The sequence below is a fragment of the Arachis hypogaea genome, chromosome 13 (genome assembly GCF_003086295.3).
Source record: "Arachis hypogaea cultivar Tifrunner chromosome 13, arahy.Tifrunner.gnm2.J5K5, whole genome shotgun sequence".
NCBI lineage: Eukaryota > Viridiplantae > Streptophyta > Magnoliopsida > Fabales > Fabaceae > Arachis > Arachis hypogaea.
In genome coordinates this window covers 122,648,210-122,670,914 of record NC_092048.1, presented here as the reverse complement: position 1 = coordinate 122,670,914, position 22,705 = coordinate 122,648,210, and the positions used below count along the sequence as shown (strand labels likewise).

The window sequence follows — 22,705 nt, the reverse complement described above, 5'->3', positions numbered from 1 at the left end:
TTCTTTTTCATATGAGCAGGAGCAAGGATAAGAACATTCTTGTGGAAGCAGATCTAGAACCTGAAAGGACTCTGAAGAGAAAATTAAGAGAAGCTAAAATACAACAATCCAGAGATAACCTTTCAGAAATTTTCGAACAGGCAGAAGAGATGGCAGCCGAAAATAATAATAATAAAAGGAGGATGCTTGGTGACTTTACTGCACCTAATTCCAATTTACATGGAAGAAGCATCTCCATTCCTGCCATTGGAGCAAACAATTTTGAGCTGAAACCTCAATTAGTTTCTCTGATGCAGCAGAACTGCAAGTTTCATGGACTTCCATCTGAAGATCCTTTTCAGTTCTTAACTGAATTCTTGTAGATATGTGATACTGTTAAGACTAATGGAGTAGATCCTGAAGTCTATAGGCTCATGCTTTTCCCTTTTGCTGTAAGAGACAGAGCTAGATTATGGTTGGATTCTCAACCCAAAGACAGCCTGAACTCTTGGGATAAGCTGGTCACGGCTTTCTTAGCCAAGTACTTTCCTCCTCAAAAGCTGAGCAAGCTTAGAGCTGATGTTCAAACCTTCAGACAAAAAGAAGGTGAATCCCTCTATGAAGCTTGGGAAAGATACAAACAGTTGACCAAAAAGTGTCCTTCTGACATGCTTTCAGAATGGACCATCCTGGATATATTCTATGATGGTTTATCTGAGCTATCAAAGATGTCACTGGACACTTCTGCAGGTGGATCCATTCACCTAAAGAAAACGCCTGCAGAAGCTCAAGAACTCATTGACATGGTTGCTAATAACCAGTTCATGTACACTTCTGAAAGGAATCCTGTGAGTAATGGGACGCCTATGAAGAAGGGAGTTCTTGAGGTTGATACTCTGAATGCCATATTGGCTCAGAATAAAATATTGACTCAGCAAGTCAATATGATTTCTCAGAGTCTGCATGGAATGCAAGCTGCATCCAACAGTACTCAAGAGGCATCTTCTGAAGAAGAAGCTTATGATCCTGAGAACCCTGCAATAGCAGAGGTAAATTACTTAGGTGAACCTTATGGAAACACCTATAACTCAACATGGAGAAATCATCCAAATTTCTCATGGAAGGATCAAAAGCCCCAACAAGGCTTTAATAATGGTGGAAGAAACAGGTTTAGCAATAGCAAGCCTTTTCCATCATCAACTCAGCAACAGACAGAGAACTCTGAACAAAATGCTTCTAATTTAGCAAATCTAGTCTCTGATCTATCTAAGGCCACTGTAAGTTTCATGAATGAAACAAGGTCTTCCATTAGAAATTTGGAAGCACAAGTGGGCCAGCTGAGTAAAAGGATCACTGAAATCCCTCCTAGTACTCTCCCAAGCAATACAGAAGAGAATCCAAAAGGAGAGTGCAAGGCCATTGACATAAGCGCCATGGCCGAACCTGTGAGGAGAGGAGAGGACGTGAATCCCAAGGAGGAAGACCTCCTGGGACGTCCAGTGGTCAATAAGGAGCTTCCCTCTGAGGAACCAAAGGACTCTGAGGCTCATCTAAAGACCATAGAGATCCCATTGAACCTCCTTGTGCCCTTCATGAGCTCTGATGAATATTCCTCTTCTGAAGAGAATGAGAATGTTACTGAAGAGCAAACTGCCAAGTTTCTTGGTGCAATCATGAAGCTGAATGCCAGATTATTTGGCATTGATACTTGGAAAGTTGAACCTCCCTTGTTCATCAATGAACTAAGTGATCTGGATCAACTGACATTGCCTCAGAAGAGACAGGATCCTGGAAAGTTCATAATACCCTGTACCATAGGCACCATGATCTTTAAGGCTCTGTGTGACCTTGGTTCAGGAATAAACCTCATGCCCCTCTTTGTAATAGAGAAACTGGGAATCTATGGGGTGCAAGCTGCTAAAATCTCATTAGAGATGGCAGACAGCTCTAGAAAACAGGCTTATGGACAAGTAGAGGACGTGTTAGTAAAGGTTGAAGGCCTTTACATCCCTGCTGATTTCATAGTCCTGGATACTGGAAAGGAAGAGGATGAATCCATCATCCTAGGAAGACCTTTCCTGGCCACAGCAAGAGCTGTGATTGATGTTGACAGAGGTGAAATATTCCTTCAATGGAATGAGAACTCCCTTGTGTTTAAAACTCAAGGATCTCCCTCTGCAACCATGGGGAGGAAGCAGAAAAAGCTTCTCTCCAAGCAGAGTCAACCAGAGCCCCCACAGTCAAACTCTAAGTTTGGTGTTGGAGAGTCTCAACAAAGCTCTGCACATCTGTGAGGCTCCATGAGAGCCCACTGTCAAGCTATTGACATTAAAGAAGCGCTTGTTGGGAGGCAACCCAATGTTTATCTAATTCTTATTTTTATTGTTTTTCATGTTTTCTTAGGTTCATGATCATGTGGAGTCACAAAATAAACAAAAAATTCAAAAACAGAATCAAAAACAGCAGAAGAAAAATCACACCCTGGAGGAGCATCTGTCTGGCGTTCAAACGCCAGAACAGATCATAGTTCTGGCGCTGAACACCCAGAATGGGAGCATCCTGGCGCTGAACGCCCAGAACAAGCATGGTTCTGGCGTTCAACGCCAGAAATGGCAGCAAATGGGCGTTGAACGCCCAAAATGGGCACCAACCTGGCGCTGAACGCCCAGAGTTGTGTGCAAGGGCATTTTGCATGCCTAAATTGGTGCAGGGATGTAAATGCCTTGACACCTCAAGATCTGTGGACCTCACAGGATCACCTCAGGATCTGTGGACCCCACAGGATCCCCACCTACCTCCACTCACTCTCTTCTCTCTTCTCAATCATCCTCTATTCCCAATAAACACTCTTCCCTATTAACTCTTTACCACTCACATCCAAACACCCACTTTCCTTCAAAATTCAACATCTCTTTCCCACCCAATCCCACCCATATGGCCGAATACACATCTCCCTCCATCTCCTCCATATCTTCTTCTTATTCTTCTATTCTTTCTTCTTTTGCTCGAGGGCGAGCAACATTCTAAGTTTGGTGTGGTAAAAAGCATAGCTTTTTTGTTTTTTTCATAACCATTGATGGCACCTAAGGCCAGAGAAGCCTCTAGAAAGAGGAAAGGGAAGACAAAAGCTTCCATCAAGGGTCTATAGCTCAGTGGTAGAACATTTGACTGCAAATCAAGAGATCCCTGAGATACCGCAGGGGATACATTTTCTTCCACACAATTATTGGAAGCAACTAAGGGTGGAACATCAAGAGCACTCCATCATCCTTCATGAAATCAGAGAAGATCTAAAAGCAATGAAGGAGGAGCAGCAAAGACAAGGAAGAGACATAGAAGAGCTCAAGAACATCACTAAGGTGGATTCATTCCTTGTTCTTATTTCTTCTGTTTTTCGTTTTCTATGTTATGTGCTTATCTGTGTTTGTGTCTTCATTACATGATCATTAGTAGTTAGTAACTATGTCTTAAAGTTATAAATGTCCTATGAATTCATCACCTCTCTTAAATGAAAAATGTTTTAATTCAAAAGAACAAGAAGTACATGAGTTTCGAATTTATCCTTGAACTTAGTTTAATTATATTGATGTGGTGACAATGCTTCTTGTTTTCTGAATGTATGCTTGAACAGTGCATATGTCTTTTGAAGTTGTTGTTTAAGAATGTTAAATATGTTGGCTCTTGAAAGAATGATGACTAGGAGACATGTTATTTGATAATCTGAAAAATCATAAAAATGATTCTTGAAGCAAGAAAAAGCAGCAAAGAACAAAGCTTGCAGAAAAAAAAATAGGGCGAAAAAAAAATATAGAAAGAAAAAGAAAAAGCAAGCAGAAAAAGCCAATAACCCTTAAAACCAAAAGGCAAGGGCAAATAAAAAGGATCCCAAGTCTTTGAGCATCAGTGGATAGGAGGGCCTAAAGGAATAAAATCCTGGTCTAAGCGGCTAAACCAAGCTGTCCCTAACCATGTGCTTGTGGCGTGTAGGTGTCAAGTGAAAACTTGAGACTGAGCGGTTAAAGTCAAGGTCCAAAGCAAAAGAAGAGTGTGCTTAAGAACCCTGGACACCTCTAATTGGGGACTTTAGCAAAGCTGAGTCACAATCTGAAAAGGTTCACCCAATTATGTGTCTGTGGCATTTATGTATCCGGTGGTAATACTGGAAAACAAAGTGCTTAGGGCCACGGCCAAGACTCATAAAATAGCTGTGTTCAAGAATCATCATACTGAACTAGGAGAATCAATAACACTATTCGAAATCTGAAGTTCCTATAGATGCCAATCATTCTGAACCTCAATGGATAAAGTGAGATGCCAAAACTATTCAAGAGGCAAAAAGCTATAAGTCCCGCTCATATGATTGGAGTTATGTTTCATTGATAGTTTGGAATTTATAGTATATTCTCTTCTTTTTATCCTATTTGATTTTCAGTTGCTTGGGGACAAGCAACAATTTAAGTTTGGTGTTGTGATGAGCGGATAATTTATACGCTTTTTGGCATTGTTTTTAGTATGTTTTTAGTAGGATCTAGTTACTTTTAGGGATGTTTTCATTAGTTTTTATGTTAAATTCACATTTCTGGACTTTACTATGAGTTTGTATGTTTTTCTGTGATTTCAGGTATTTTCTGGCTGAAATTGAGGGACTTGAGCAGAAATCAGATTCAGAGGTTGAAGAAGGACTGCTGATGCTGTTGGATTCTGACCTCCCTACACTCAAAGTGGATTTTCTGGAGCTACAGAACTCGAAATGGCACGCTTCCAATTGCGTTGGAAAGTAGACATCCAGGGCTTTCCAGCAATATATAATAGTCCATACTTTGGCCAAGAATGGACGACGTAAACCGGCGTTCAACGCCAGCCTTCTGCCCAAATCTAGCGTCTAGCGCCAGAAAAGGATCCAAAACCAGAGTTGAACGCCCAAACTGGCACAAAAACTGGCGTTCAACTCCACAAATGGCCTCTGCACGTGCAACACTCAGGCTCAGCCCAAACACACACCAAGTGGGCCCAGGAAGTGGATTTATGCATCAATTACTTACTCATGTAAACCCTAGTGACTAGTTTATTATAAATAGGACCTTTTACTAGTCTTTTGGACCATCTTTGGATTACCTTATGATCCTTTGATCACGTTTTATGGGGCTGGCCATCTCGGCCATGCCTGGACCTTTACTTATGTATTTTCAACGGTAGAGTTTCTACACTCCATAGATTAAGGTGTGGAGCTCTGCTGTTCCTCAAAGATTAATGCAAAGTACTACTGTTTTCTATTCAATTCTTCTTATTTCGCTTCTAAGATATCCATTCGCACCCAAGAACGTGATGAAGGTGATGATTATGTGTGACGCTCATCATCCTTCTCCCTTATGAACGCGTGCCTGACAAACACTTCTGTTCTACATGAATTAAGCTAGAATGAATATCTCTTAGATCTCCTAACCAGAATCTTCGTGGCGTAAGCTAGAATGATGGCGGCATTCAAGAGAATCCGGAAGGTCTAAACCTTGTCTGTGGTATTCTGAGTAGGATTCAATGATTGAATGACTGTGACGAGCTTCAAACTCGCGATTGTTGGGCGTTAGTGACAGACGCAAAAGGAGGGTGAATCCTATTCCAGCATGATCGAGAACCGACAAATGAATAGCCGTGCCGTGACAGGGTGCGTGAGCATATTATTCACTGAGAGGAGGGGATGTAGCCACTGACAACGGTGATGCCCTTGCATAAAGCCAGCCATGGAAAGGAGTAAGACTGATTGGATGAAGATAGCAGGAAAGCAGAGGTTCAGAGGAACGAAAAGCATCTCCATTCGCTTATCTGAAATTCCTACCAATGATTTACATAAGTACCTCTATCCCTATCTTATTATATAATATTCAAAAACACCATTATCACTTTATATCTGCCTGACTGAGATTTACAAGGTGACCATAGCTTGCTTCATACCAACAATCTCCGTGGGATTCGACCCTTACTCACGTAAGGTATTACTTGGACGACCCAGTGCACTTGTTGGTTAGTTGTATCGAAGTTGTGACAATTATGAATTAAGATCAAAGCACCAAGCTTTGGAGCCATTACCAGGGATTGTTTGAGCCTGGACATCACAATTTCGTGCACCAGTACCTGAGGTTTTCGGGTTGTCGGATGGTGATGAGTAGGAGAGAGGGAGAGACCCCGAGCTGACGTGGAATGAAGGTCGGAGGGTGTTAGCGACGTCGGAGGTTTAACGGAGCATGAGGGTGGCCACCTGCAAGGACACTCCGACGATCAAGTCAGAGTTCGTACCAGAGAATAGCCAAATTAGGTAAAAATATGACGTACCTTCGGGGGAGAGCTGTCATCTCCCCTTATATACTATGTTGGGTGGGCCTAGTAATGGCCTAGCCCATTGGTGGAGGAGCTGTGAGCTGTCGCTTTCTACGTGGGCAGGTCATCCCGAACTTCGGGTCGGGATGCCGGGCATTGCCTCGTGGGTACCGACCCGAGCGATGGCATGCTTTTGGGTGGTAGGTCGGTCGGGCCTTGGGTCGGGTGTTAGAGACCGACCCGTTGAACCCTTTTGCTGGAGGTTTGGGCCTGGGTGGGGGTGGTGCCCCGACCCGACGATTACTTGGGCTGGACTTGTCAGTCCATGCCCCAACGCGCCAGCCTTGAGGTTTGGGACTCGTGGCTGGCGAGTTTGTCCTACTCGCCAAGGCGGCGAACTTTCTTCTTCTTCGGGAACTCGTTGGTGGCGTTTCATGTCCCTCACGCGTGGTCGCCTTTATCCTTGCGCTGCTTTCTTGGCTTCCGCGCTGGGCATTAAATGCCCATCATTTCATTGATTTGAAATTTTTGGGTGAAATGGTGAATATACCCCTGCCTTTTGGCGCTCTTCCTCGGTGGTTACGTTTTTCTCCTTTTATTTTTATTTCGTAACCCCCACTCCCCTCTACTTTTCTTTTTCTCATCCTCTAGTTCTTTCGTGTTGCTGTTGCTCTTGCTTTTGCTTCTTGCTGTGCTTCAAATACTCCTACTTCCAGTGCCCTTTCTTCCTTTCTAGGTTCCTCATTCCTATCCGTTTCTTACAAATTCTGCTTTCCTGGTAAGTTTTCATGGTTTTTTCCCTTTTGGTTGCCTCTTCCTTTTAGTTTTCGTGCATTTTTGTTTGTGTATGCCTGGGTTTCTTCGTTTTCCTTGTTGCTTTTTCTTCTAGAGGGGGTGCCACTGGCTTTTTACTTGCATTTCTGGGTTAGTGCAGGGGGCTAGAGGGTGATTCATAGTTTTTCTTTTCGTTTTTATTGTTTTGAGGGTTCCCGACTTTCCGTCTTGACTAAGTGGTGCCCCCGCTGTAGGTATGGCCGAGCGCCTTGTTTCCTCGGGTCAGGCTCAGCGTCCTCTAGCCGATTTTGTCGACCACTATGCCTGGGTATCTTCCGACGTGAGGGATACCCCTTCTAGAATTACAAAGGAGGGCCTCCAGAAACTGCGCTAGTCAGGGCTCCTGTGCGGGGGGTCCCGAGGAGGCGTTTTATCAAGTTTATGTTCCTGCTGGTCGGGAGCGCGTATGCCAGAAAAACTTGGCTTCCCCACGAGTTGTTGATTGGTTGTGGGTTTATGAGCCCATGTTCATGACCTTGGGGCTTCGTCTTCCTTTCTCCCCCTTTGTTATGGCATTATTAAATCGTTACGATGTTGCTCCGTCGCAGCTTCACCCGAACAGTTGGGCCTCCATCCGATGCTTCGAGATGGTTTGTGAGTATCTAGAGCTGCCGACTTCAGTGAATGTCTTTCTCTACCTCTTCCTGCTTACGAACCCTTCTAGCCAGGGGAAGGCTAATAAGGGATACATGTCTTTTAGGGCCCAACAAGTCCGCAAAATCTTTGGCCTTTTTGAGGATTTTTTATCACGGCTTTAAGTCTACCTTTTTTAAAGTCAGGCCAGTTGAAGGTCACCAGCCTTTCTGGCTTACGGCCGAAGGAGCTAGGCAGATCCCGACCTACTGGAGTTTTGGGGCGGGATCCGACTATCTAATAAAGGTCTATTATGATTGGCTGAGTCTAGAAGATCGCAATATTGCCGATATTCTGTTGGCCATTTTTGGTGAAAAGAATCTTAATCCCCGAATGGTCATGGGGAATCAGGAGGCCGGTCGGTCGTATGTTGGTGAGTTCCTTTTTTTGTACTTTTTCAAGCTTTATTCCTCTATTATTCACTGATTTGCTCTCTTTTTCTTTGCTTGCAGTTTCCATGGCTGGCGGGAAGAAGACTTTGGCTGATATGATGAGCCTCATCAAGGGGGATGATGAAGGTGAGGACGACTCCTCGGCGACCCCAACGGCGAGTCAGGAGCACGGGGAAACCGGGGAGGCCAGTGGTCAGGCGGACGGGGCCGACCAGGTTCAGCCGGAGAAGGTGGTTCCTCCCGAGAACACTGCGGGGTCCCAGGGTGTAGAGACGGAGACTCTTGAGGAGGATTTTGGTTTTGGTGACGACGAGCTGAAAGTCGCGAAGAAAGCCAAAGAAGAGGAAACGGGATACCGAGAAGGCGCTCTCAGTTATGGAGAAAAACTTTGATGCTGAGGGTTTTATTGAGTCCCAGTTGCTCCCTGGCAACGAGGAGTTTTTCCACGAGACCGACCTTTCCGGGCAAGCTAGGTGGATCTACCGCAGTCTTCTCCATGCTGCTGCTATTGCCAAAAAGGTGGAGCCTGTCTTGGGCAATTATCATGCTATGGAAGTAAAGTTTCGGAACTCCCAAAAAGATCTGATGGATTCACGATCTCGAGAGGAGTCCCTGAAGACAAAATTGTCCGAGTAGGAGAAGAAGGCTGAGAAAGATGCCAAGGAAATTAACAAGCTGGTGGATCGGGACATGGCCTTGATGAAGGATTTGAACACTTCTCGTGGTGAGGTTGCTGCTGCCAAGAAGAGGGTTGAGGAGTTGGAGAAGAAGCTAAAGTTTGTAGAGAGCTCGGCAGATGCTGCTACCCGGGAGATGGCTGCTCTGAAGAAAAAGAATAAAGATCTTGCAAAGGGGCCCGTGAGGCTGTTAAGCTGACCGAGGAGAGGATTAAGCTCCAAGTGGCCGTGCTGGCTCCCGACCTCGACCTCTCCCAAATCGGTGCTATGAAGACAATGGAGGGCAGAAAGATCGTTGACATCCTTAAACGCTAGATGGATATTTCCCGATTTTCATGCTCTTTGCTTTATCTTGTAACTTGCTTTTTATTCTGGGGCCTATTATAAGGCGCCCTTTGGTTGTACCGAATACTTTTGCCTTTATTTTGAACTGCCGTTTTTGGTTATTGCTTGTTATATTTGGGCCGTCGTGGCTTTGCTTTACTATTTTATTTGCTCGGGCTGTCGCGGCCTTTTGGTTCACTGTTTTTCGTGGTATTTATTATTCTTGCTGCTCGTCTGAGCTGTTTTTGTTTTTTGGTCCCTATGGTTTCCAAGGTAATCAGTCCCGGATTTCTGTTAGGTCGACCGTTCGCCTTTTTTCGTTGCTTATTTTTCTGATTCAAGACTTGTGAAAAGTGAAACTTATCATATTGTTAGGGTTCTGAAACAAGGAAATAATGTAAATACGTAATTAAGTGAAAGATAATAGAAGGGGAAAATGATATGATTGTAAGAAAGAGGAACATAAAAGGAGAACATAAAAGTGAAGCATAAGAGGGGGGTCGAGGTCGTGAGGTCGTGTGGTCGTCCCTTCTCATGGGTAGAACCTTTTGAGGTTTGCCATGTTCCATGTTCTCGGCACCTCGTTTCCATCTAATTTTTCTAGCTTGTAGCCTCCCTTGCCAAGGACTTCTCTTACTCTGTAAGGGCCTTCCTAGTTCGCAGCTAGCTTGCCTTCCCCTGGGGTTGGTGGCCCTATGTCGTTACGTCGTAAGACTAGGTCGCCTTCTCCTAGGCTTCTCTTTAGCACTTTGCCATTGTACCTTAGGGCTATTATTTGTTTTATTGCTGCTTCTGCTAGGTGTGCCATTTGCCTTGTCTCGTCGACCAGATCCTTTTCGATTGCCTCACTCCCTCCTCCGAGGAGTATCCTTGGGCTCGGTTCCCCGACTTCGATTGGGATGACTGCGTCGACCCCGTATGTGAGTCGGAATGGGGTTTCGTTGGTAGATGATGGGGGGGGTGGTCCTGTATGACCACAAGACTGAGGCTAGCTCGTCTGCCCATGAGCCCTTCTTCCCTTCAAGTCACTTCTTTAACCCTTTTAGGATGACTTTGCTGGCTGCTTCCACCTGGCCGTTAGTTTGGGGGTGCTCGACTGAGGAGAACCTCTGTTTGATCTTTAGTCCTTCTAGGAATCCTTTAAACTTCTTGTCGGTGAACTGTGTCCCATTGTCTGATATGACGATTTTCGGGATCCCAAACCTAGTGACCACCTGCTTCCACATAAACTTTTGGCAATTTACCGCGGATATGCTAGCTAGTGGTTCTGCTTCCATCCATTTGGTGTAATAGTCAATGGCTACTATCAAGTACTTCACCTGCTCAGCCCCTGGTGGGAATGTCCCCAAGAGGTCGACTCCCCATTGGGTGAAAGGTCGGGGAGCCATCATTAGGCTGAGCTCCTCGGGAGGTGCTTTGTGAAAGTTGGCATTTTCTTGGCATTTTTTGCATTTTTTCACGAACTCCTGGGCCTCCGACATCATTGTAGGCCAGTAATATCCTGCTCGGATGATTTTTCTTGCTAAAGATCTTCCCCTGATGTGGTGACCACAACACCCTTCGTGGACTTTTCTTAGGACGTAGTCCGTTTGGTCGGGGTGCAGACATTTGAGTAGGGGCTGGTGGAGCCCTCATTTGTACAATTGCCCCTGTATGATTGTATATTTGGGAGCTTCCCTCTTGATAGCTTGTGCTTCCTTCACATCTGGGGGTGTTTCTGCGTGCTCCAGATATCGGGAGATAGCATATATCCATGAGGGGGGGGTTCGGCACCTGGGTTGTGCACATGACGATTGCAGGTTCTGTTGCTAGCCCTTGGATTAGGGATCTGTTCCCTGTACCGAGTTTGGTACTTGCCAACTTAGAAAGGAGGTCGGCTCGGGCGTTTCTTTCTCTGGAGACGTGCTGGATTGTGACTTCTTCGAAACTTTTGCATAGCTCTTTTACCTTTTCCAAGTATTTTTGTAGCAGTGCGTCCCTGGCTTGGTAGCTACCATTTACCTGGGAGGTGATGACTTGGGAGTCGCTACTGACTTCCACCCTTGACGCTCCGACTTCTTTGGCTAGTATCAGTCCCCCTATCAGGGCTTCATATTCGACCTGGTTATTGGAGACCGGGAAGTCAAACTTGATGGATTGCTCGTAGGCTACTCCTGTCGAGTTTTCGAGGATGATTCCGGCTCCTCTGAATGCTTGGTTGGATGCTCCGTCAACGTGGAGCTTCCACCGTATGTTCGGTATGTCGGGAGTCTCGCCTGTGACTTCTACGAGGAAGTCTGCCATGGCTTGGGCTTTGATTGCCTGTCTTGACTCGTATTGCAAATCATATTGGGACAGTTCTATTTCCCATGCCATCATTCTTTCCGCCAGGTCGGATTTCTGGAGGACTTGTCGGATGGCTTGGTCGGTTCTCAGAATGATTACGTGCCCTTGGAAGTATTGCTTTAGCCTTCTAGATGAGATCAGTAAGGCGTAGGCTAGCTTTTCCAATTTGGTGTACCTCATCTCCGCCCCTTGGAGTACTTTACTGATGAAGTATATTGGGCGCTGAGTTTTGTCCTCTTCTTGGACTAGCACTGCCTCGCTTGCGCGGTCACGGCCAAGTACAAGTATAGGGGATCCCCCACTCTAGGCTTGCTGAGAACGGGATGTTCCGAGAATATCTCCTTTAAATGGCTGAACGCTTCTTCGCATGCTGGGGTCTACTCAAAGGTGATTCCTTTCTTCATTAGGTTAAAATGGGATGGCCCTTTCTGCCGATACTCCGAGAAAATGAGACAGAGCCGTGAGCTTCCCGGTGAGTCGTTGCACATCTTTGATGCACCCAGGGCTTGTCATTTTGAGGACGGCTTCACATTTGTCCGGGTTGGATTTTGCCCCTCTTTGTGTTATCATGAACCCCATGAATTTTCCTGCTTCCATGGCGAATGCGCATTTAAGCGGGTTAAGCCTCATGTTGAATTTCCTTAGTGCATTGAAGACTGCCTGGACGTCGTCTATTAGTTTGTTCGGCTCTGCTGTTTTTATCAGGATGTCGTCAACGTACACCTCTACCAATTTGCCGATGAGGTCGTGGAAGACTTTGCTCATCAGCTTTTGGTAGGTGGCCCCTGCGTTCTTCAGTCCGAAGGGCATTACTTTGTAGCAGTAGGTGCCGCCTGGTGTTATGAATGCCGTTTTTTCTTCGTCAGGTCGGTGCATCGGGATTTGGTTATAGCCGGAATAGGCATCCATGAAGCTGAGGAAACGATATCCTGCCGCCGAGTCAACCAAGGTGTCAATATTGGGGAGGGGAAAGGAGTCTTTTGGGCATGCTTTGTTCAAGTCAAAGTAATCGACACACATCTTCCAATTTCCGCTAGCTTTTTTAACTAGGACAACATTAGACAACCATGTCGAGTACTCGAGTTCCTTGATGAACACTGTTTCTAGTAATCCTGTTGTTTGTTTAGTGACTTCTTCAGCCCTTTCTTGCGATATCTTCCTTCGCCGCTGGGCTACCGGCTTGGCCCCGGACTTTACGGCTAACCGGTGGGACGCGACCTCGGGATCTAATCCCAGCATGTTCGATGGGGTCCATGCGAAGAGGTCGCTGTTTGCTCTTACGATCTCCATGAGGGGCCCTTGAGTTCATGCGGTAGGTTCCTATTTACGAAAGTAAACTGATATGCCGATTTTCCTATTTGAAACTTTTCCATGTCCCCTTCTGGTTTAGGTCTTGGCTTGTCCTCTATCCTGACGTCCAGATCTGCTAGGAATACGCCAGCTGCCCTCTTGGATTCTTTCCTTAAGGAGAGACTGGCGCTGTCACAGGCGACTGCCATCTCTAGGTCTCCCCTTATGGAACCAACTGTTCCCTTGTCCGTTATGAACTTCATTGTTAAGAACTTGGTGCATATCACAGCTAAAAACTCATTGATGGTTTTTCTCCCTAGGATGATGTTATAGGCAGTAGAGTCTCTGAGGACTACGAAGTTTGCCATAACTGATTTTCTGGTGTCACTAGTTCCTAGGCAGATTGGGAGAGAGATTGTCCCGTCGGGTTTAATGTAGTTATCGCCTAGTCCCATGACTTCGTGCTGGTGGTTCTTGAGATCGGATTTCTTGAGCCCCATGGCATCAAACACGTTTCTAAATAGGATGTTAGAATCGGCTCCTGTGTCGACGAGGATATGCCTAACTAGTTCTGTCCCGACCATTGCGGTAACTACCATGGGAGAGTTCTCGGGGAGGTCATCGAACCACTTATCTTCTAGGCCAAATGATATTGTGGGATGCCTTTTGCTGGAGGCGGGGCCATCTGCCGAGATGGAGAGTACTCGGGCATCCTTCTTGGCTGCCGACTTGGATTTAGGGGGGCTGTCGCGCCCGACCACGATGTTGACCACGAAAGTTGGGGGTTACTGGCATCCCCCGTGGGTTCTTGTCTTGGTTTGACAGTCCGGCTCTGATCTTCCTCGGAGCGCTCCCTTTCCCGCCTCCTCGGTTCTCTGATGAGTTGGGAGAATTTGCTCAGCTTTCCTTCTCTGATGGCCTGTTCCAAGGCATTTTTAAGGTCGAAACAGTCTTGAATTTTGTGGCCAAACCCCTTGTGATAATCATAGTAAAGGCTCTTGTTGCCTCCCGTTCTCTCCTTCAACGGCCTAGGTCTGGACAGGATTCCTTTGTCTGCAATTTGTTGGTAGACTTCTACTATGGGCGCCACAAGTGGCGTGTAGTTTGTGAACCTTCCTACCCGTGGGTGTTTGGGTGGCTTGTTAGGGTGTCGTCCCTGGGAGCTTCTTTGTACCTGTCGACTTGAGGGGCCTGCCGGGCTGATGCGCTAGGGAGCTGCCGTTTATTGGCTACTACAACCTGACTGACTTCTTCGTCGTTGATGTATTCCTTGGCCACGCTCTGAATTTCCTGCATGGTCCACACAGGCTTGGTTGTGAGGTGCTTTCTAAAGTCTTCGTTTAGCAAGCCGTTTGTTAGGCATAGGCTAGTGACTGAGTCCGTGAGGCCGTCGATCTCTAAACACTCGTCGTTGAACCTGTCTAGGAACTTCCTAGTTGGCTCGCCGGGTTTTTGGGTAACCCCCAGTAAGTTGATTGGGTGTTTTGCCTTGGCTATGCGTGTCGTGAACCGAGCTAGAAAACTTCATCCTATGTCTGCAAAAGTTGTGATGGACTCTTGTGGGAGGGCGTTAAACCATCGAATTGCTGGACCGGCCAGCGTCACAGGGACTGCCCGGCATCTGACCGCATCGCCTACCCCTTCCAGGTTCATCCTTGCTTCAAAAGCTGTGATATGCTCCTGGGGGGTCCTTGGTCCCATCGTACCTCATGTTTGTCGGCTTGTCGAAGTTTCTCGGGAGCCGAACCTTGAGGATTGAGGGGTGAAAGGGAGTGGCTCCCATGATAATAGGATCTTGTTGTCTCCTGGGTTTCCTTTTTGGGGATTCCCTCCGGCTTTCCGACTCGCCTTGAGTGGGTCGGGAAGTTGCTTGTGTGTGTACCTCTTCGCGCCTTGTTAGGCTTCTTCCTTCGCTGTCGTGTGCTCGCGGGGGGGGGGGGGGGAGGGGATCGGGTGCGGGTGCGGGACCGGCTGACGTCGCCGTGCAAATGGCTGACGTCTTTGTGGGATCGGTCCCTTGCCGCCAGCTCCCGCTCAAGGTTTTATACTCTATACTTGAGCTCTTGCATGATCTTGGCACTGTCGGCTCCTGTCCCCCCGAAGGGGCGCCTTTCGGGGGTCTTGGTGTACATTTGTTGGTGAGGTTGAACAGAGGATCTCGACTGTTCGGCAGCGCGGGCTGTCGAACTTGTCCTGCTCAAACGGGCCCCACCTCCTTCGCGGAGCTCCTCTAAAATGATAGGTCGCTCTATGTCTGCGCCGGGTCCCCATAGACGGCGCCAATGTTCAGTACCTGAGGTTTTCAGGTTGTCGGATGGTGATGAGTAGGAGAGAGGGAGAGACCCCGAGCTGACATGGAACGAAGTTCAGAGGGTGTTAGTGACGTCGGAGGTTGAACGGAGCGTGGGGTGGCTACCTGCAAGGACACTCCGACGATCAAGTCAGATTTCATACCAGAAGATAGCCGAATTAGGTAAAAATGTGACGTACTTTGGGGGGAGAGCTGTCATCTCCCCTTATGTACTATGTTGGGTGGGCCTAGTAATGGCCTAGCTCATTGGTGGAGGAGCTGTGAGCTGTCGCTTTCCACGTGGGCAGGTCATCCTGGACTTCGGGTCGGGATGCCGGGTATTGCCTCGTGGGTACCGACCCGAGCGATGGCATGCTTTTGGGTGGTAGGTCGGTCGGGCCTTGGGTCGGGTGTTAGGGACCGACCCGTTGAACCCTTTTGCTGGAGGTTTGGGCCTGGGTGGGACAGTTCCCCGACCCGGCGATTACTTGGGCTGGAGTTGTCAGTTCGTAACAGTATCTAAAGGGTGGGTTGGTAAGAGTGCAAGGAAATAAATGGTAAGAAAATAAAGGTAACAACTAAAGAAAGCAAGTAATAGAGAGAGACATTCATGGCAAGGATTGAAAATCTAGGCTTTCTATCCTAGTCATTAATCATAACACAATAATTATCAAGAGTTTATCCTATTTCGTCATCTTCAACATCGGGAGAAAGTACAATATCATCTCCAACATAGGAAGAAAGTCAAATAGGACTAGTTAATCTCAATCCAAAAGTCCTAATCAACTTACTAATTGAATTAGCAAGAGATTAGAGTCAATGAAAATAATATTAACTAACAACTCTAGATCACCAATCTAAATTAGGTATTAATGACTCAAGATTGCCTAATTTCTCTTTCCAAGCCAAGAATGCTCAAAAATTACTCTAACATCCAACCAAGCATTTTGTCAAACAATTGGAAGGCATAAAAGAAAAGCATCATAAAATTACAAGAATATTAAATCTACAACTACCCAATGCAAGAAATTAACAATAACCACTAAGGAAAACACATCAAACATGAAATACCTCAAAATTGCATTAAAGAGAATGTAAATTAATAAGAGTTCATCAACATAAAAAGTAACTAAAATGAGAAATTAACAAGAAGAACTAAGAAAATTAAAGCAATTAAACAAGAAAAAGTAAAAGGAACTAGATGAAAACATGAAATTAAACCTAGATCTAAGAAGGAAATTAACCTAAGAACCCTAATTCTAGAGAGAATAGGGAGCTTCTTTCTCTAGAAAACTAACCTACATGATCCTAAGCTAATCTAATTGCTCCCCCTTTGTCCAATCTTCAATTCTGCATGAAATTCCCTCAGAAACGAGTTGGATTTGGGTTTGGAAAGCTCAAAAATCGCCCCCAGCGTATTCACTTTAATGAGGTCACGTGCTGGCTGTGACGCGTACGCATGGGTCACGCGTACGCGTCGCCTTCGACGATGCACCTCTTCACGCGTACGCGTCTGTCACATGTGCGCATCGCTCTAAGCACTCCAAATCCTTGTTTTTCCATGAATTCTCCACGTTGCATGCTTTTTTTTCACTTCTTCTATCCAATACTTGCCTTATGAACCTGAAATCACTCAACAAACACATCAAGGCATCGAATGGAATTAAAGTGAATTAAATTTAGCTATTTAAAGGGTTAAAAAGCATGTTTTCACACTTAAGCACAAATTTAAGGAGAATTACAAAATCATGCAATTTCATTGAATAAATGTGAGAAAAGTTGATAAAACCCACTAAATTAAGCACAAGATTAAGCACAAGATAAACCATAAAATTGGGGTTTATCAGTCGCATTAGAGTCTCCATCTATAATCTTTGCACGCTTAGCCTTGTGAATATAATTGTATGTATCCTTCTTAGTGAAACCCATTAGAGAATAGCCACAGGCTTGTCCAACCATATACTCCAGAATCTTAGATGTTGGAACACCATGAGCCTGCATACCAAATATTTGTACCTTGGCAGAACAACTTATTTCTCTAAAATTCATCATCATATGGACCATATATACTGGAGTTAAATCATGGTTATGATCTAATACTATTTTTCTCACCCTCCATATACCACTGAGCACATCAAGGTAGACTGACAGTTTTGCCTCACAATTTGTGCACATTTCCAGTATGTAACCTCTTTATCTATCTAGCTTATCATAGTGATGACGTTGTCTCAGACCCACTCTATTAAAAAAAAACCTCCTATGACTAACCCTTCCACTTTCATCTTTGTCCGAGTCACCCTTACGAATACTAAAACCAAAACATTTGTCAAACCTCCTGTAAAATTCATATTTTGCTTTATCGCTTCGGAATGCCTTTCTCATTATGTCTTCCTTACTCAATTGCAACACATCTCTATAGTCACCGGCTTCTTCATCCAACAATTCATCCCTAATCTTAGCTCTGCATGGTCATTACTTAGCCATTCTTCACTAAAATCCAAGCCCATTGTACTATAACTTCTAGCTCCTACTCCAACAGTTCCGTTACCTTCCATTTATAATCATATACACAATTAACTCTTAAATATCATGAAAATTTTCAATCAATTTATCAATTCAATTAATTTAACTAGGAGTACTTTCGAATGATAATTGTAGCAAAATAAATAAAAAAAAATTGTAATCACTAAGACAACAACAAAAATTCTCGTAGCCACTCTAGTTGATTAATTCCAAACACAATATCTAAACCGTAAAACAACCCTACCTATTAATTTTGTAATATTTGATGAAAAACATCACACTATACTCACTTATTTACACATTTGCAAATACTAATCAAAACCAATACATGATATACTTACATCTCTAGAGATAAAGTGCAATTACCTAAATATAACTTCATTTCGACATATGAATAAAGCACGCTACACTTGTACCACTCATCAACTTATGCTAAAGATTTTTAAAGTCAAACATGCACCATTAAAAAGAACTTTTTATTATTTCTAAAAAATTATTCTCACCCATCTGTAAGTAAAGAAAATTTCTCACATAAAAAACTATATGCATTACCAACAAATCACTAATAACACTTACAAATAAAGAAAATATGGCATCAATTTAATTTTTTTTATTTTTTATCACATCCTTTTTTGTAAACAAAAATCCTCTGACTCTAATTTTAACTTTTCTTCACTCTCACAACTCAAGCACACCTTTGCATAAATATACACCCAAGCATAATCTTCAATGTACTAAATACATGAATTTTGTTGGAAAAGCTTACCTGCAAAATTGTTCTAACACTAATCAGTCATACTCCCGTTGCTTTTCCTTCATCAGCCTTTGATTTGCCAAGCCTTTCAATATTTGTTGTCATCAACCTTCACATTTACACACTGTAACGACCTAACTCCCAGTATGCCATGGTCATATAACAAGCCAAGTGTTACCAATTTGTTCTTCCTAATTATTAACTATTACTTAATATATGAGCCCGTTTCTTGTTAGAACGTTATCAATTTTATGAGTAACTTTTTTTTTCCTGTTTAACTTATATCATTGCAAGCGATGGAATAAAATAATTAAGCATACATTGAGAGAAATAATAAGGAAGCATAAAGAAACATAGAACACAACTAATAATATACATCATGTACACTATAACAAAACATGTAGCGTTTACAAAAAATTAAGTCAGTTTACATCCTCGTCAAACCTACATAGCTAATATATACACGACATTCCCAAGGCCTGGCCCATATAAAAAGCCACTAAACTGGCGCCTAGGCTAGCCTAACCACTCTATAACTCCTAGCTCTCGGGTGTACTAACACAAGTGAGAGACTAACCAAAAGTCAATGTCAGACTAGAGTGTCATCAAAAGAATGCCCCTACTATTGTCAGTCTATATCTACACGTGGCCATTCGGTAGATCGTCATGAGGCTCGTCCATCTCCTCATCCGCCTCTATCTCTATCTCTGGGTCCTCCTCCTCGTCATCATCAGCAGCTATAGCTATACCCTCAGAACCACCAGAAGCACTACTGTCACTATGTACAAAACCATTCACGAGCACAGATCCGTTCGCGTATATAGGAGCTACCCCATCGTCCGGTAATGCCGGCTCATCATGCTGTGGAAAATCAGGAATCGGTTCAAGGGGAAAGTCCCTCTTTGGTGGAATCACAGGTACATACTCTCCAGCTATCTCGAGCTCGTCAGGAATGATAGGCTCAGGTGCCGCCTCATTCAAGAGTTGAGCTGGTATAGGGTGTCCAGAACCATCGGAAAAAGGATGTCCAGGTGCGTCAGGGTGTAACCAGGATAAGGAAAAGTCGTAAGGAGCATCGGGGTCAAAAAGAAGACTAGACAGAGGATGTTGAAAAGCTCGATTCTGTAATGCATATCGTCAAATATGAGGCTCCAATCCCATAATGAAGTAACTGTGATATACTAGATCCTCGTAGATGTAAGGGTCCTCGAACTCATAGAATATCACACCCGTCTCCATCTGGAGGGGAGGAAAGGAGAAAAGGGGGTAAGAACTGGGGAGTTCTTAGTAGGATCGGGGTGATTAGTTACGTTTATTAATTCGGTGTCGATTAGGAAACGAATAACAGAATACAGTGAAGCAGTAAACAGAAGATAAAGATAGACAGAGAAAATAGAGAAAACAAAAAGCAGAACACGAACAGAAGAATACAAGAAAATAAAACACAGATATAGCATACAAGCAGACAAACGTAGAGAAATAAATCATACACAAAAAGGAATGCAACAGAAAATGATGCGCAGATAAGAATGATACATGTCTAGCCCTAGTACAGGCCATGAGCTCATGTATCGTTTGGCTACCCGCAATCCCGACATTTATCCGTTCACGAGTAGTCCACGATTTCCCGGATACGATTTTCTGTTCCTAATTAAATGTGCATCTAATAATAGCCGCTCATTTGAGACAACATCTGCTTTCTGCAGGAAAATATATATACTCTGCTCTGCTCTGCTCTGGGGAAACAGAAAATGGCTGTAGGTAACTTAGTTTCCCTACAAAAGCTCTGGGTTGCCTCAAGCAACTAATATACATACAAATATCTCTTTATTATATTACTCTTCTCTTTTTATCTCTTTACTCTGCTCTGGTTTCTTTTTTTCTGTATCTCTTTACTCTACTCTGATTACTCTATTCTCTGTATCTCTTTACTTTGCTCTGATTACTCGGTTCTCTATATCTATATTACTCTTTTTCTCTTTATCTCTTTACTCTGCTTTGGTTACTCTGTTTTCTGTGTTTCTATATTACTCTTTTTCTCTTTATCTCTTTACTCTGCTCTGGTTACTCTGTTCTCTGTGTTTCTCTACTCTGCTCTAATTTCTCTGCTTAACGTGTGTATTTAAAGCTTATGTAAATTTCGGTATGAATAATTAGCCTGTCCCAAGTATAGGTTCATTAAGTCTATACTGAAACAGTTCAACCTTTCATTTAATACCTGACCCTAGCTGCAACTCAAGAACTAACTATGTTACCCTAGTTCATTCACTAATCTTTGTCTGTTTTCTGTCATTAAAATTTTACAGACTTTTTCTTCGATTTTTATCTTTTCTTTAACTTTTTATCTTTCCTTTGTCTTTGCCTCACTAACATGTTATTACCACTCCCTAAGTGTTTTATGAAGGTAATTATGAGATTCTGAGCTCAAAGTTGTCTTTCTAAAACTTTTACGAAAAACTGCATTTTTTGTATTATTTTATTATTTTTAATAAAATATTATTTTTAATTAAATATTATTATTTAATATTTTATTATTATTTATTATTTTATTGTTAAATTTTTAAAATTACCCTTTCTTATCCTAAAAGTTATATAAATTCACTTTTTACCACCTGTAACTTTTAATATTTTTACTTTAACCACCCTAACTTTTAGAAATTACCAAATAACCCTCCAAACACCAAAAATTTTACTTCCTTGCCCTTTTTAAGATCTAAAACATGTTCTTCAATGTTCTTTATCACACTCAAGGTGTTCTTCGTATTCTTCATAAAATCTTCAGATTCTTTCTCTATTTTCACCCGTTTTTCAATCTTTTCAGTTACCGATTTTTACCATAATTCATAATAAACTCCCAGCCACTAAAATCCCATCTTTTCCACTTTATTTTAACACAAATTGAACCCCAATTTAAGGCCTATGGTTTTGGTTTCCAGCTGCACTCAAGAACACAAATTCATAACTTGAATTTCATCAAATTTTCAACAAGAATTACTCATATAAATCATCAATTTCAAGCACAGCCAAACCATATCATAATCACACAACTCAAACACAATTAATCAAGATTAATTTCATCAAACCCTACCTGGTTTTGCTGCTCCAAATTCAATTATACTCTCAGGTGGTCCTTAAGCACTTTTTCCTCTTAAATCACATCAAGAACAACTTTAAATCCACAAATCCTCAACTGACCAAATCTCACTCAGCATGTTAGGAAGAGATTTCTCACATTAAACTTGCTGGAAATTAATGTTTCTTGGCCTTCAAGTCAAGTTAAGCATGATTCCTAAGGAAGAACATCAAGAAAACACATGTTTAAGCATGTTCCCTTGAAACCGAAGCAAAAGGGAGATGGTGCAGCCAACTCACCTTGATTCCAGCTTTGATATGTCATATATTTATGTAGAGAAAGAAGAGAGGATCATTTTGGTCGGATTGGAATTTTGATTTGAGTTTTAGTTCAGCAGAAATCAAGCTTTGAAGATTTGGAATTAATAACTTTTCTCTCTTTTTCTCTCTTCCTATTTTCGGCCACAAGGTGAAAATGAACCAGACTTGGGAGTCTTGAGGGTGTAGGGTGAGTTGTAATTGGTTGGCTTGGATGTGGGTTAAAATAATATTAAAATATCTCAGGTGTATAACTACTAAAACTAGATGTATCGAAACATTTGTAAAAACATCTCTAAAAATTCTTTTTTGAGCTACTAGCATAAATGACACTAGTAACATATTTAATATGAGAATAGAACATGTATGATGAGGCCTTAGCATTGGTAAAGTCATCAGAGAGTGCTAGTGCTAAGCTGCACCAGTAAATTGTGAACCCGGTTAAACTGATTTCCTGTTTTTAACTAAAACAGACCAGGTAACCTTATAATATCATTCAAGCAGCTTCTAATACTAATATAATGATAATATTATACTATTATATCTATTCTCTCATGAATCAAGTCCCTTTCATCAAACTGAGACTATTTACGGAATCCAAAATCAAAACTCCTAACCGATACGGTTCAAAAACTAAATTCTTCGTGACTGCGTTGTTGAGCTTGCCTCAAGTGAGGTTCTTGCTTAAAGATAACATAATGACAATGAAGATTGAGATGCTTGATGATACAGCAGAGGTGTTCCCTTTACTGATCTTCCGGAAAAATTCGTGCCTTTAGAAAAGATCTCACGTACTTGAAAACCGGGGTTATTACACACACCGACAGAGAGACAGAGACATACGCCCTTCTCTTCAAACCATACCTCTTTCAACCCTTCTTTTTACATAGTTATTATTATTATTATTATTATTATTATTATTATTATTATTATTATTAAACGGGACTTGAGCCCATAAAGAGAAGAGTTAAAACATTATAGT

General features: G+C 43.0%; 1 protein-coding gene and 1 non-coding gene across 2 annotated transcripts; both read right to left on the bottom strand.

The window, feature by feature from the left end:
* Positions 1-545: 545 nt before the first annotated feature.
* On the bottom strand, positions 546-653 carry LOC112739123 (small nucleolar RNA R71). Its single transcript, XR_003170063.1, has one exon. It is a non-coding gene; the product is annotated as a small nucleolar RNA R71 (small nucleolar RNA).
* Positions 654-12,753: 12,100 nt separating this feature from the next.
* LOC140177707 (uncharacterized) lies at positions 12,754-13,350 on the bottom strand. The gene has a single exon (XM_072210854.1). It carries the CDS (start codon positions 13,348-13,350, stop codon positions 12,754-12,756), a length of 597 nt encoding a protein of 198 aa, XP_072066955.1.
* Positions 13,351-22,705: the final 9,355 nt, after the last annotated feature.

What these genes read in the sequence shown, in the direction of transcription:
- LOC140177707 (XM_072210854.1), bottom strand. Translation starts at nt 13,350, where the DNA reads ATGGTCGGGACAGAACTAGTTAGGCATATCCTCGTCGACACAGGAGCC.